The 16,000-nt window shown below is 49.6% G+C and overlaps 1 protein-coding gene across 1 annotated transcript in view; it reads left to right on the top strand.

The window, feature by feature from the left end:
- The first annotated feature begins 1,609 nt into the window (after nucleotides 1–1,609).
- The window catches only part of LOC115083881 (gastrula zinc finger protein XlCGF26.1-like), a 37,632-nt gene continuing 23,241 nt past the window's right edge, over nucleotides 1,610–16,000 (top strand). The window contains exon 1 of the mRNA XM_029587939.1: nucleotides 1,610–1,852. Coding sequence (XP_029443799.1) covers nucleotides 1,829–1,852 — 24 coding nt within the window. The 5' untranslated portion in view covers nucleotides 1,610–1,828. The remainder of the gene's footprint in view (nucleotides 1,853–16,000) is intronic.

Here is a 16,000-nt window from a genome sequence, read left to right as displayed (position 1 = left end):
TTACACTTTGTTCAGCTAACTGTAAGTGCCCACTCCAGAGAGCAAATGATTGCATCCAAGACCTTTTTGGCAGAGAATGGTAAGTAAAATCAAAGCATAAGCTCTCCGGGGCGGGTGACTCAGCTGGCTTACAAAGCATAAATTCGGTGTGTGGGGTGTGTGTGGGGGGGGCACCTAAAGCTGAATGGGATGCCAAAGTTGGATGCATAGCTCCAAAGTGCATACTGTCCAGCTGCAGGTGCTCGCCCCAGAGAGCTCACGCTTTGATTTTACTTGCCATGCCTTGCCTAAGATGGCACGGCATGTGAGATTGGTGCTGGGCATCCCAACTTGTGGGCACGTTCTCTCACTCAACGGCAAGTAAAACAAAAGAATAAGCTCTCTGGGGAAGGCATCTGCCGCTGGATGAACCAAGCATAGGCTGTCTGGGTGGGCACCAGCAGCTGAACAGTACACACTTCATGTGCATGCGCTGCCCAGTTGTTCAGGAAAAGAAAGAAAACCTGTGACTGGTGCCTGCCTCAGAGAGCTTACACTGGAAATTTAACTCCCAGATCTGAGGTGGAGTAAACTGACAAATTTGGTGGCAAATGTTGTCTATTGTTCTGTCAGTGTCAGACCCAGAAGGATTTACAGTTCCAATGTAAGCTCTCTGGGGAAGGCACCTACAGCTGTACAGTACTTCAAAGTCAGGGTGCACAACACCAAGTGCATGCCATTCAGCTGAAGGTGCCTTCCCCATACAGCTTATGTTTTGTTCAGCTATAGGTGCAATCCCCAGAGAGCTTACACCTTCTTTTGGTCTGAGGTGGAGTAAACTCACATTTCTGCTGGCCAAAGTTATTCTATTGCTGCGCCCAGCCTGGTAGAAAGACACTGTCAACATGGACCCAGCAACAGAATATCATGGCCACCAGAAATATGAGTTAACTTTTACTCTACCTCAGGCCAAGGAGTTGACCTGAAAATCCACTTAAATACATTAATCAGGAGTACAGAGGTAAACACTTGAAATTGGAAAGCGTGTGACCAAACTGGACCTGCATGCAAGATTGTGCCCAGGTCAGGATTCCCCGGGCCAATCTCACACGCATGGCCGTTTTGCCAAGTGAAATCTCTGAAACAGGCAACTACAGCCATTTGAGATGCCCAGCACCAAAGTACATACTGTTCAGCTGTAGGTGCCTTCCCTGGAGAGCTTACCCTTTGGTTTCACTTGCCATGCCTTGCCCAGATGGTCATGCATGTGAGATTGTGTCCAAGTCAGGATGCCCAGTGCTAAATTAGTGAGTATTTTTCATTTTAACTTACATTTTAGCACACTCTTTTCATGCAGCATGCTTTTTAAACCCCCTGTTTGATTTGCATCCAGTTAGCTTACCGCATCCCATGGGGAGGACCCTTGTTTTTAATGTGTGCCTTAAGTAAAACCCGCACGCTAATCTAACTCCAGTCTTAGAGTGGGTTTTATTACATAGGCCCGGTTATCACTACCTCTCAGCCATGCCCACCCCCCTCTGATTACATGATCTCTACAGGTCCACCTTAAGCAGGCGGACTCTCCCTCCTCCCCTCCCTCGCCTGACCTCTGCTGGAGAGCGTTGCACATGCTCCGACAGCTGCAAAGAGCAGAAAAGATTCAGAATGAAAATAGGACCTTTCTGCCTCCCAGCCCCGGATCTACCGAGGGTAAGGGAAAGGACTTAAATATCTGAGAGCCTCGGGAATCAGACCAGCCTCCTCCTCCTCTTTCTCTGCATCTGATGCGAGAGAGGGGGATATCTTCAGCCTGACTCCATCCACAAGCAACTGCAGAACTCAGAGGGAAATGTCAGCCCTGGCTTCTGATCGGGTAAGAAAGTCTTCTCCGTCCTCTTCTAACTCACAGGGCGCCAGCGCTTAAAGGACAACTCTCCCCGGTGCAGCTCCTCCCACCTCCCCTCCTGACGGCACAGCGCGAAGATCTTTACCTAACGGCTCGATCCAGTAAGGCCGCGGTAAAAACAGTGAGGTAGTGTCAGGCGCACCCTTCCTCCCCGCACGCACAGTTCTCTTCACTAACTCCCCGATACTCTCCTCTAATCGCATGCAAATGCATGCGCGGCTGTGAAGCGTTAGGGAAGGGTTATGCCCGCGCAACCCATTTTACTGTATAGGCGCTGTAACAGCGCCTATACAGTAACCTGGGTGCGCTGGTACCTGTCATTTGAAATGACAGGCACCAGGAAGTGTAAAAAAGTTTAAAAAGTGTAAAAAACAAAAAACCTGTGTGTTATATAAAAAAAAAAACCAATTTTAAAAACCTGTCGGAGGGCCGTGGGTCCAGGCGGCCGGTGGGCGGCGGGCAGCCATCAGCGGCATCCGGTAGTCCCTTCTCCCTTCCTCCCTCCCTCCCCTGCCTGGATGAGCGCCAAAATCGCACGGGCGGGTCGGCAGCGGGGGGGCGGCAGCAGGATCCGGGAGCGGCGGGTAGGCAGCAGCGGGGTCCGGGGGGGGCAGCGGCAGCGGGGTCTGGGGGGGGCAGCGGCAGCGGGGTCCGGGGGTGGCAGCGAGATCCGGGGAGCCAGCAGCGGCAGCGTGTTCGATCGAGCAGGCAGGTAGGTGGCAAAGTAAAGATGGCCGCCTGCACGGGAAAATTGTGCAATTGGCCGCTGGTAGTTGCAGACCCGCACGGTAGATTTATCTTGAATAAGATCAAAATTGATAAAAAGATTTTCACCATCCTTAATGTGTATTTTCCACACCAGCATCAGGTGCCATTTATAAAGCGATTGTGCACATTATTGCAACAACATGCGGAGGGGGAGGTAATTGTGGGGGGAGACTTTAATTTTGTATTGGACCCCCTTAAGGATTCCAGCTCAGGCATATCATCCCATACGGTGGCAAGGCGGCATTGGTTGAAAGTTCTAGCTACATGGGGGTTGATAGATATATGGCGGACTAGACATGAGCACTCCCGCTCGTATACGTTCTATTCCAACCCCCACTCTACCTACACCCGCATTGATTATATTTTTGTGTCTGCTTCTATGCAGCCCCGTATACAGAAAATAGACATTGACAACATTACATGGTCTGACCATGCCCCAGTCTGGATGATCTGCACACTGGGAGATTCTGGGGGTGGCCTCCGCACATGGAGACTCAACGATAGTTTGTTTAAGGATCCCTCCTTTGCTGCCTCCACCGCAAAACAACTTCTTGAGTACTTTCGGGAGAACCAGACGGAGGGTATGTCTCCCCTCACGGTCTGGGAGTGCTCTAAGGCGGTAATTCGGGGTTCCTGCATTTCTAGGGCGACCTACTGTAATAAGGAGAGAGAGGCCAAACGGGCACTACTCATTCAGGAACTCACCGACTTAACCACACGGCATAGTAGTTCCCAATCAGGGCGACTGTACCAAAAATTTCTGGCAGTCCGAGCTCAGATTCGGACGTTGGAAGACTCCGCTATTAGCCACTCTCTGACTCTTCTTAAACAACAATATTTTGAGGGGGGTAATAAGGCGGGTAAGCTGCTGGCTAGACAGTTGCGAGTTGCCCAAGCCCAAACAGTTATATCTAAGATACAGGATGCCAGGGGGCAGGTTGTCACTTCCACTGAGGACATACGACAATCATTCACAGACTTCTACTCTAAATTATACTCCTGCGATACGCCTATTGCCCCTGATGTCATTGCTGATTACTTGTCATCTATTGATTTGCCCCAGCTTACTCCCCTGCAGAGAGAGGTACTAGATAAGCCGATATCACAACTGGAAGTGTTGGCGGCTATTAAACTACTGAAAGCTGGAAAAGCGCCAGGGTTGGACGGATACACTGGTAGCTACTATCGTAAATTTGCCCATATACTCGCTGGTCCTATGACGTTGGCATTTAACTCGCTGCTGGAAGGAGCGGAATTCACTTCTGACGCCAACACTGCAGGTATCACGGTATTGGCCAAACCGGGTAGAGACCCCGTTCACTGTAGCTCCTACCGGCCGATTTCACTAATCAATATTGACTTAAAGATCTTGGCTAGAGTTTTAGCGGCCCGGTTGAATGGAGTTTTGCCGGGGCTTATACATAATGACCAGGTGGGGTTTGTGCCCGGGAGGTTAGCTGCGGACAACGTCCGTCGGATAGTGGACATCATTGATCTGGTGCAACGGGAAGGCCTCCCGGCTGTCCTCCTAGCGCTGGACGCTGAAAAGGCCTTTGACCTTGTTAACTGGGATTTTCTCTTTTCTACGTTACAGGTTATGGGATTTGGGACATCCTTTATTGCTTGGCTACGCAAAATGTACGCCCACCCTGCGGCCAGGGTTAAGGTCAACGGGAGATATGGTCCTCAGTTTTCGATTCATAGAGGGACAAGACAGGGGTGCCCCCTTTCCCCTTTGTTGTTTGCCATATTTTTAGAACCCTTTGCTAGTCGTATACGGGGCAACGTGGGTGTGCGGGGCATTTCCAAAGGAACTGACCACTTTAAAATTTCCCTGTTTGCAGACGATGTCTTGTTTACCCTTACTGACCCGGCGCTGTCTCTGAGGGGAGTTATGGATGAATTGGGGGAATTTACGAGGCGATCAGGGATGAAAATTAACTTCGATAAGTCAGAAATATTGAACCTCACCTTGCCATCTGAAGTAGTTCAGGAGCTACGGGAGACGTTTCCCTTTAAATGGACCACTACTTCGTTAAAATATTTGGGAGTTCACTTAGGGACGCATACTGACTCTCTCTATGATTTGAATTATCGGCCATTACTCGTAAAGCTGCAAGGCGACTTGGATAGGTGGGGGGATCAGGCACACTCCTGGTTGGGTAGGATAGCCATTTTAAAAATGAACGTGTTGCCTCGATTCTTGTACTTTTTTACCACCATTCCTATCTACCTTCCAGATAGTTTACTTCGTAATTGGCAACAAATTCTTGGGCATTTTATTTGGAGGCGTAGGCCCCCCAGGATAGCAAGGGCCACTCTGTATCAGACAAGAGTGCGAGGGGGTCTCCAGGTGCCCAACCTCGTCTGGTATTATAGTGCGGCGCAATTAAGGGCGTTAGTTGCTTTACATGCTACAAGGGAAATACCACAATGGGTTAAGTTGGAACAAGCTTCCCTGGGCCGCTTTCCTATAGATGCCCTTCCTTGGCAGCCCCGATCTCTCTGGGGTGACACTCTTTTTTTACCCTTTGCCTTACGCACTACCATGCAGATATGGCATAGATGGAAGAAGGTTTTGGTGGGGCCCGAGCGTTTTCTCTGATGACTCATTTATTTTCCAATACAGTTATTCCATTGAGAGATAGATCGAAAGCCCCTCTGCAGTGGACAAGCCAGGGGGGTTTTCAGGTTGGGACATGTTTATCAACAGGATGCCATGCTCTCGCCAGAGCGACCTGCGAGATGTGTCTGGGTTGTTGTCAGTTGACTTTTTATTGTATGCCAAAGTACGTCACTTTACTCTTAAAGGGATTCGAGAGGGGATTGATTCGAACTAAGGGCACATTATTTGAAATGTTTTGTAAAATGCTTCTACCCTTAAAGGAGTGATCTCCAAATCTATGGACTTTTGAACACCAGGAGCACGCCTCCACTTCGGCTCGCACTCTTGGGAAAAAGACTTTCAGCTAGCTTTGGATGATGAGGATTGGACACAAATTTATGCCGCTGCACATAAATTCTCTATATCCACAGGGCTTCAAGAAAACTGCTATAAATTGCTCTAATCGCTGGCACTACACGCCGGTTGCCCTTCTAAATTTGCGCCAGACCAACCAGATACGTGTTGGAGAGGATGTCACGCCAAGGGTACTTACTATCATCTTTGGTGGCAATGCCACTATCGTTGTTCATATTGGAATGCGGTGTTTACCTGGCTCTCCCAGCTTGTCCACGCTCCGCTTAAGATTGAGCCTTGGCACGCGTTATTGGGATTACCAATCTCGGATACTTCACCTCCTGTGCGAAAATTGGCTCTTCAAGTATTTTATTGCCACACGACAGAAATTGCCCTTTATTGGAAGCAAAAACTTACAACCATCTTTAGCCACCATTCAGCAAACGCTTGCCTATCCTACTACCAGCTGAATAGGCTCACTGCCTTGCATCAGGATCGTATTGCTGCATTCCAAGGTATATGGCATCCATACTCAGCTTGGCTGGAGGCTCATAAGGACTGATTGGAGGGATAGCTTGGAGAGTACTACGGGCCAGGACAAAACCCTGACCAATGACTGTTTGGCCACTCGAAAAATGAGCCCTCATTGTTTTCTTCTCTATTGTTTGTTTTCCTCTCTATTGGTTTTTTACCAACTTTTATATCGCTTGCTCTAGTTAGCCATTCTGCCTGATACTTGCTGCCCGTGTGGTTATGGTCATGGGGAGAAGGGGGGGAGGGGGTTTTTCTAGGGGAAGCTTCACTTTGGCAACTGCCAATATGGCACCTTACGGCCATTACGTATTCCTGTTTTCACGTGCAATGTTTGTATTTGGTGTCTTGCATAGTGGACATGTTATTCTGGTATTCTTTATTGTTGGCTGTATATTTTGCATACTGTTATTTCCATATTGCTTACCAATAAAAAAACGTTTAAATATAAAAAAAAAAAAACCGCGCGTGTAGGGATGCGCCTATTGTTACGCACACAGCGCGCGTTCAGCACCAATAGAACCAAAGTCAGACAGGGGGCACCCGAGCAAGAACAGATCAAAGCCTGAATAGGTTAAGTCCAGGACATAGACTGAAGAAGCATCGTAGGGCAAGCTGGAGTCAGGGCTGGCAGCAATCAGGAAGCAGTGGCAAGGGAAAGCTGAGGTCTAGACAAGGAGAGAGTCAATAGCGTAGTCAGGCAATTCAGAGGTCTGGGCTTGGAGAGTGTCAATAGTGTAGTCAAGCAATGCAGAGGCCTGGGGTAGGAGACAGTCAATAGCGTAGTCAAGCAATGCAGAGGTCTGGGGTTGGAGACAGTCAATAGCGTAGTCAAGCAATGCAGAGGTCTGGGGTTGGAGACAGTCAATAGCGTAGTCAAGCAATGCAGAGGTCTGGGGCTTGGAGAGAGTCAATAGCGTAGTCAGGGCAATGCAGAGGGTCTGGGGTTGAAGACAGTCAATAGCGTAGTCAAGCAATGCAGAGGTTTGGGCTTGGAGAGAGTCAGAGCGTAGTCAGGCATGCAGAGGTCTGGGGTTGAGAGACAGTCAATAGCGTAGTGCAGGCAATGCAGAGGTTCTGGGGTTGAAGACAGTCAATAGCATAGTCAGGCAGTGCAGAGGTCCGGGTGCGCGGAGAGACACCCGCCATCCCAGTGCTGTGCCCCTCCCTAGGGCGCACACCGCGCACCATTGAGTCTTATGAAGGAACCCCGCGGCGGGAACTTGGCCGCGGCCCCGTTGTTTGACGTTCGGGGCATCCCGGTACTTAAGGCCGGGCTCCGCTCCTAAGGATTGCCTTTGCAACAGGTCTCCACGCTGGTCGTGTACTCGTTGCCTCCTGGTGATTCTCCCTTTGTTCCTGGTTTCCTGATCCTCGCTGACTCCTGTTCCTGGTTTCCTTGTTTCCTGCGTTCCTGATTCCTAACCTACACTTGGATTGTCTTCTCGGATACGACCTCTGCTTTGCTTGACCACGCAGTTGACTCTCTCCAAGCCCGGACCTCTGCTTTGCCTGACCACGCCGTTGACTCTCTCCAAGCCCGGACCTCTGCTTTGCCTGACCACGCCATTGACTCTCTCCAAGCCCGGACCTCTGCTTTGCCTGACCACGCCATTGACTCTCTCCAAGCCCGGACCTCTGCTTTGCCTGACCACGCCATTGACTCTCTCCAAGCCCGGATCTCTGCTTTGCCTGACCACACCGTTGACTCTCTCCAAGCCCAAACCTCTGCATTGCTTGACTATGCTATTGACTGTCTTCAACCCCAGACCTCTGCATTGCCTGACTACGCTATTGACTGTCTTCAACCCCAGACCTCTGCATTGCCTGACTACGCTATTGACTGTCTTCAACCCCAGACCTCTGCATTGCCTGACTACGCTATTGACTCTCTCCAAGCCCAAACCTCTGCATTGCTTGACTACGCTATTGACTGTCTTCAACCCCAGACCTCTGCTTTGCCTGACCACGCCGTTGACTCTCTCCAAGCCCGGACCTCTGCTTTGCCTGACCACGCCATTGACTCTCTCCAAGCCCGGACCTCTGCTTTGCCTGACCACGCCATTGACTCTCTCCAAGCCCAGACCTCTGCATTGCTTGACTACGCTATTGACTGTCTCCAACCCCAGACCTCTGCATTGCTTGACTACGCTATTGACTGTCTCCAACCCCAGACCTCTGCATTGCTTGACTACGCTATTGACTGTCTCCTACCCCAGGCCTCTGCATTGCTTGACTACACTATTGACACTCTCCAAGCCCAGACCTCTGAATTGCCTGACTACGCTATTGACTCTCTCCTTGTCTAGACCTCAGCTTTCCCTTGCCACTGCTTCCTGATTGCCGCCAGCCCTGACTCCAGCTTGCCCTACGATGCTTCTTCAGTCTATGTCCTGGACTTAACCTATTCAGGGTTTGATCTGTTCTTGCTCGGGTGCCCCCTGTCTGACTTTGGTTCTATTGGTGCCTGAACGCGCGCTTGTGTGCGTAACAATATGCGCATCCCTACACGCGCGGTTTTTTTTTTTTTTTATATTTAAACGTTTTTTTATTGGTAAGCAATATGGAAATAACAGTATGCAAAATATACAGCCAACAATAAAGAATACCAGAATAACATGTCCACTATGCAAGACACCAAATACAAACATTGCACGTGAAAAATCAGGAATACGTAATGGCCGTAAGGTGCCATATTGCAGTTGCCAAAGTGAAGCTTCCCCTAGAAAAACCTCCTCCCCCCCTTCTCCCCATGACCATAACACACGGCAGCAAGTATCAGGCAGAATGGCTAACTAGAGCAAGCGATAAGTTGGTAAAAAACCAATAGAGAGGAAAACAAACAATAGAGAAGAAAACAATGAGGGCTCATTTTTCGAGTGGCAACAGTCCTTGGTCAGGGTTTTGTCCTGGCCCGTAGTACTCTCCAAGCTATCCCTCCAATCAGTCCTTCTGAGCCTCCAGCCAAGCTGAGTATGGATGCCATATACCTTGGAATGCAGCAATACGATCCTGATGCAAGGCAGTGAGCCTATTCAGCTGGTAGTAGGAATGCAAGCGTTGCTGAATGGTGGCTAAAGATGGTGTAAGTTTTTGCTTCCAATAAAGGGCAATTTCTGCTCGTGTGGCAATAAATACTTGAAGAGCCAATTTTCGCACAGGAGGTGAAGTATCCGAGATTGGTAATCCCAATAACGCGTGCCAAGGCTCAATCTTAAGCGGAGCGTGGACAAGCTGGGAGAGCCAGGTAAACACCGCATTCCAATATTGATCAACGATAGGGCATTGCCACCAAAGATGATAGTAAGTACCCTTGGCGTGACATCCTCTCCAACACGTATCTGGTATGTCTGGCGCAAATTTATGAAGGGCAACCGGCGTGTAAGTGCCAGCGATAGAGCAATTTATAGCAGTTTTCTTGAAAGCCCTGTGGATATAGAGCATTTATGTGCAGCGGCATAAATTTGTGCCCAATCCTCATCATCCAAAGCTAGCTGAAAGTCTTTTTCCCAAAGAGTGCGATGCCGAAGTGAGGCGTGCCTCCTGGTGTTTCAAAAGTCCATAGATTTTGGAGATCACTCCTTTAAGGGTAGAAGCATTTTACAAAACATTTCAAATAATGTGCCCTTAGTTCGAATCAATCCCTCTCGATCCCTTTAAGAGTAAAGTGACGTACTTTGGCCATACAATAAAAGTCAACTGACAACAACCCAGACACATCTCGCAGTCGCTCTGGCGAGAGGCATGGCATCCTGTTGATAAACATGTCCCAACCTGAAAACCCCCTGGCTTGTCCACTGCAGAGGGGCTTTCGATCTATCTCTCAATGGAATAACTGTATTGGAAAATAAATGAGTCATCAGAGAAAAACGCTCGGGCCCCACCAAAACCTTCTTCCATCTATGCCATATCTGCATGGTAGTGCGTAAGGCAAAGGGTAAAAAAAAGAGTGTCACCCCAGAGAGATCGGGGCTGCCAAGGAAGGGCATCTATAGGAAAAGCGGCCCAGGGAAGCTTGTTCCAACTTAACCCATTGTGGTATTTCCCTTGTAGCATGTAAAGCAACTAACGCCCTTAATTGCGCCGCACTATAATACCAGACGAGGTTGGGCACCTGGAGACCCCCTCGCACTCTTGTCTGATACAGAGTGGCCCTTGCTATCCTGGGGGGCCTACGCCTCCAAATAAAATGCCCAAGAATTTGTTGCCAATTACGAAGTAAACTATCTGGAAGGTAGATAGGAATGGTGGTAAAAAAGTACAAGAATCGAGGCAACACGTTCATTTTTAAAATGGCTATCCTACCCAACCAGGAGTGTGCCTGATCCCCCCACCTATCCAAGTCGCCTTGCAGCTTTACGAGTAATGGCCGATAATTCAAATCATAGAGAGAGTCAGTATGCGTCCCTAAGTGAACTCCCAAATATTTAACGAAGTAGTGGTCCATTAAAGGGAAAACGTCTCCCGTAGCTCCTGAACTACTTCAGATGGCAAGGTGAGGTTCAATATTTCTGACTTATCGAAGTTAATTTTCATCCCTGATCGCCTCGTAAATTCCCCCAATTCATCCATAACTCCCCTCAGAGACAGCTCCGGGTCAGTAAGGGTAAACAAGACATCGTCTGCAAACAGGGAAATTTTAAAGTGGTCAGTTCCTTTGGAAATGCCCCGCACACCCACGTTGCCCCGTATACGACTAGCAAAGGGTTCTAAAAATATGGCAAACAACAAAGGGGAAAGGGGGCACCCCTGTCTTGTCCCTCTATGAATCGAAAAACTGAGGACCATATCTCCCGTTGACCTAACCCTGGCGCAGGGTGGGCGTACATTTTGCGTAGCCAAGCAATAAAGGATGTCCCAAATCCCATAACCTGTAACGTAGAAAAGAGAACATCCCAGTTAACAAGGTCAAAGGCCTTTTTCAGCGTCCAGCGCTAGGAGGACAGCCGGGAGGCCTTCCCGTTGCACCAGATCAATGATGTCCCACTATCCGACGGACGTTGTCCGCAGCTAACCTCCCGGGCCACAAACCCCACCTGGTCATTATGTATAAGCCCCGGCAAAACTCCATTCAACCGGGCCGCTAAAACTCTAGCCAAGATCTTTAAGTCAATATTGATTAGTGAAATCGGCCGGTAGGAGCTACAGTGAACGGGGTCTCTACCCGGTTTGGCCAATACCGTTGATACCTGCAGTGTTGGCGTCAGAAGTGAATTCCGCTCCTTCCAGCAGCGAGTTAAATGCCAACGTCATAGGACCAGCGAGTATATGGGCAAATTTACGATAGTAGCTACCAGTGTATCCGTCCAACCCTGGCGCTTTTCCAGCTTTCAGTAGTTTAATAGCCGCCAACACTTCCAGTTGTGATATCGGCTTATCTAGTACCTCTCTCTGCAGGGGAGTAAGCTGGGGCAAATCAATAGATGACAAGTAATCAGCAATGACATCAGGGGCAATAGGCGTATCGCAGGAGTATAATTTAGAGTAGAAGTCTGTGAATGATTGTCGTATGTCCTCAGTGGAAGTGACAACCTGCCCCCTGGCATCCTGTATCTTAGATATAACTGTTTGGGGCTTGGGCAACTCGCAACTGTCTAGCCAGCAGCTTACCCGCCTTATTACCCCCCTCAAAATATTGTTGTTTAAGAAGAGTCAGAGAGTGGCTAATAGCGGAGTCTTCCAACGTCCGAATCTGAGCTCGGACTGCCAGAAATTTTTGGTACAGTCGCCCTGATTGGGAACTACTATGCCGTGTGGTTAACGTCGGTGAGTTCCTGAATGAGTAGTGCCCGTTTGGCCTCTCTCTCCTTATTACAGTAGGTCGCCCTAGAAATGCAGGAACCCCGAATTACTGCCTTAGAGCACTCCCAGACCGTGAGGGGAGACATACCCTCCGTCTGGTTCTCCCGAAAGTACTCAAGAAGTTGTTTTGCGGGTGGAGGCAGCAAAGGAGGGATCCTTAAACAAAACTATCGTTGAGTCTCCATGTGCGGAGGCCACCCCCAGAATCTCCAGTGTGCAGATCATCCAGACTGGGGCATGGTCAGACCATGTAATGTTGTCAATGTCTAATTTTCTGTATACGGGGCTGCATAGAAGCAGACACAAAATATAATCAATGCGGGGTAGGTAGAGTGGGGGTTGGAATAGAACGTATACGAGCGGGAGTGCTCATGTCTAGTCCGCCATATATCTATCAACCCCCATGTAGCTAGAGCTTTCAACCAATGCCGCCTTGCCACCGTATGGGATGATATGCCTGAGCTGGAATCCTTAAGGGGGTCCAATACAAATTAAAGTCTCCCCCCCACAATTACCTCCCTCTCCGCATGTTGTTGCAATAATGTGCACAATCGCTTTATAAATGGCACCTGATGCTGGTGTGGAAAATACACATTAAGGATGGTGAAATCTTTTTTATCAATTTTGATCTTATCAAGATAAATCTACCGTGCGGGTCTGCAACTACCAGGATCTGCTCATGAACAAATAAGGAGGAGTACAAAATACCCACCCCTGCATACCTATGTTCAGGAGTGCAAGCGGCCCACAAAGAGGTAGAAAACCTCGGAAACTTTAGCAGCTGCTCATGGGATTTCTTCATATGCGTTTCCTGGATAAAAATGATATCAGCTGCCTGTCTGGTTAGTTCTCGTTTAAGCAATTGCCTTTTCTGAGGAGAGTTAAGGCCTTTGACATTGATAGATACTAATTTAGTCGCCATCATGATAAAAAAAAGCATTCACCAGAGCCTGCACAGCCCTCCCAAATGTATACAAGTCAGGTCTCCCCCCCCCCCAAGTTGTCACCAAAGCTATTCTGTGGTTGCCACCCTGCATCTGCCCCTCTCGCCTGTAAGCGTGAGAGCCTATGTGTATGGCCATGAGCACTATACGACCTGCTGCATCCCAAGTCGTCGTCTGGGACGCCGAATTTGGAGGGCCTGCCGCCATCCAACCAGAGAGAAAAACATAACCCCCCCCCCCCCCCCCCCGGTATCCCCGCCTGTGATCAAGAATTTTTAACAGAAACAACAACCCTCGAACGCTGCTGACACATTTCTCACATGTAGAGCAAGTGCTATTGCAAGGTGTAGAACCAACTTAACCATATTCAAACAGTCATATTTTACTGCAGGCTCAAAACCTGTCTCATAAGTCCTCACGCAGAAAACCCAAGCTGGGGAACTCTTTCCAAAAGGATTGTATAGCTAGAAGCAGTCCCACTCTCCCTCAGTCGGGTTCGGAGGTGCGAGATCTGGAGTCGCCAGACTGCCGACGCAGCCGCTTGCCTCCCTTTCCTGCCCTTTGCCATCGTGGTGCCGAATCATGAGATGGCGGATGAGCCGCCATTTTAGAAGAAGAGAACGATACCGGCAGCTGTGCTTTTTGAAAAACTGCTGATGCCTCCTCTAAGGAGGCAACACGATAGGTAGTGCCCTGGTGCTGGAAAGTCAGGCCAAAAGGGTATGTCCATCTATATCTTATGTCCCGGTCCCTCAAGGCCTGAGTCACTTCTCTCATATCGTAGCGCTTTTTTAACGTTATTGGCGCCAAATCTTGGAAGAGAGAAATGTGGCAATTGTTCCACTGTACGGTCTTCAGTTGTCTCGCTTCTCTAAGAATTCTGTCCTTTAAAGGGAAGCTGGTAAAGCAGAGGACTATGTCTCGCGGTTGTTGATCCCTCCGAGGCCCCAACGCCCGATGGGCACGTTCAAAGCCGATTTCAGGAGGTATGGCCATGCTGCCCGACTGACCTTCTGCTCCCTTGCTGAGGATGTGGGTGCAAATTTGGGCGGCTACCTGACGCGCATCGGCATACTCGGCAGTTTCTGGAACCCCCCGAATCCGCATATTGTTCCGTCTACCACGGTTATCCAAGTCCTCAATCTTATCGTAGAGAGCCTGTAAGTCCACGGAGGTTTTTTCTTGCCTGGTAAGCAAATTATTAATGGCATCGCCGTGACAGTCGATACGGGTTTCCGTCTCGTCGACCCGATTCCCCAGGGCAGCCAAATCCTCTTTAAGGTCTGCCACCGACGCCATGATATCCTGCTGGTACTGCTTCATATCAGCCCGTAATTCCAGGAACCAACATCAGGCTTCCTCTCTAGAGAGTGCGGTGGTGGCAGGGTCCGGCGCTTTATCCGTGGGGTCTTTCAGTCCGCCCGCCGGCTCCCCTATGCAATTCTGATCCGCAGCCTCACTCTCGGCGCCATCTTGGCCCGGATCAGGGGAGAGTTTCCCATACGAATACTGCTTGAGATCCGTCGTTTTTCTCTTGCTGGTCATTGCGAAAGAGAGTATAGCCTAGCAATTATGCCAAGTGGTTCTTTTCGCCAAAAAATCTTAGTAATTAAAGCTTATTTCGAGGGTAGGCAGGCCCGGAGGGGACGGAGCGGAGCCAGTGCACGTCCTCTCACATCGGATGCGAACAGCGCCCCCCTACACGCGCGGTTTTTAAGAGCGTGGGATACCCTGCGGCTGAGCACACAAGCTGTGCGTGCGCCTCGTGGCACCCTTTTTTTTTTACCTATGTGCTTGAAATTCCTGTGCGTAAATTCATGAGCCGATTGAACGCGCAGCTGCCGCTGCTAATGGTGCCAGTAACCAAGAAGCCTAAGCACCTTTCTCTTTGCGCTGCTTGTGATGTTAGGGCTTGACGCCCTGACCTGTCTTCCAACTTGTGTCAGCGCTGTGAGGATGCTGAAGGAGATTTATCCTCCTCGGATTTTGCCTAGCCTGGCTCTTCCCATTCAGATGATGGGCTGGCCGCGGCTTTAACCGGAAGTAGGCCAGATTTGGGTACTCACGTGACTGGCTCATCCACAGGAGATGGCAATTCAGTTGGGCCCACTCCAGTACTCCCTGGACTTGGCATGGATCCGGCTGCCTTTACTTGACTGGAGTTCTTTCAAGGTTTACAAGCCTTTGCCTACCCCTATCTGGACGGGCCCTCAGCCGGTGGTCCCTCCCTCTCCCATCCCTATGGGCAGGCACAAGGCACGCCTCATTTTGCCACGGGCATTCCTGTAGGGACCCGGATGGCACAGATGAAGAGGTTGATCCTGATTCCTTGGAAGACAGGGAAATCCCCCCTGGGTTGGAACTGTATTGGACCGTGTTACGGTTCTTTCACAGAGATGAATTGCCAGCCCTGATTTCCCAGACCCTGAAGATGCTGGGAGTTCTTGGGGCGGATTCTATGTCAGAACCGAAGAAGAATCCCGTTTTGATTTCTCTGCGGAAAGCCTCTTGCCTCTTTCCTGTGACGGATGCCATTCAGGAGTTGATTGATCTTGAAAGGGACGCCCCGGAGGCAAGTTTAAAAGGGGGCCGGATGCTGGAGGGCCTGTACCCTCTAGACTCAGCGGTGGGAGAGCGTTTGCGTTTTCCCAAAGTGGATACGCTGGTCTGTGCCGTCTCTAAGCGAACGACTGTTTCCGTGGAGGGAGGAGCAGCCTTAAAGGATGCGCATGATAGACGGATTGAGTCTATTCTTACGCAAGCCTTTGATGCAGTAGCAATGACCTTACAGATTGCCTCCTGTTGTGCTCTTGTGGCTCGGTCTTGTCTGCTTCTCTCTCAGGAGGTGGATGATTCTGGGTGAATGCCAGAATGGTTATGGAACTTGCTGCTGTCATTTTAGCAGACGCAGGCTGTGATTTGGTCCGTACCTTGTCCGGAGGAATGGCTTCAGTAGTTGCAGCCAGACAGCGATGGTTGCGTAATTGGTCCGTTGACGCAACTCCAAAACTTAATCTTACAAAAATGCCCTTTAAAGGGTCACTCTTATTTGGGAACAAGTTGGAAAAGCTGGCCAGTAAGTGGGGCGAGTCTCCAGTTCCCTGGCTACCG

This window comes from Rhinatrema bivittatum, chromosome 2, assembly GCF_901001135.1.
Source record: "Rhinatrema bivittatum chromosome 2, aRhiBiv1.1, whole genome shotgun sequence".
Classification (NCBI taxonomy): Eukaryota; Metazoa; Chordata; class Amphibia; order Gymnophiona; family Rhinatrematidae; genus Rhinatrema; species Rhinatrema bivittatum.
Note: the sequence above shows the minus strand (reverse complement) of the source record. Positions and strands in the feature narration are given on the sequence as shown.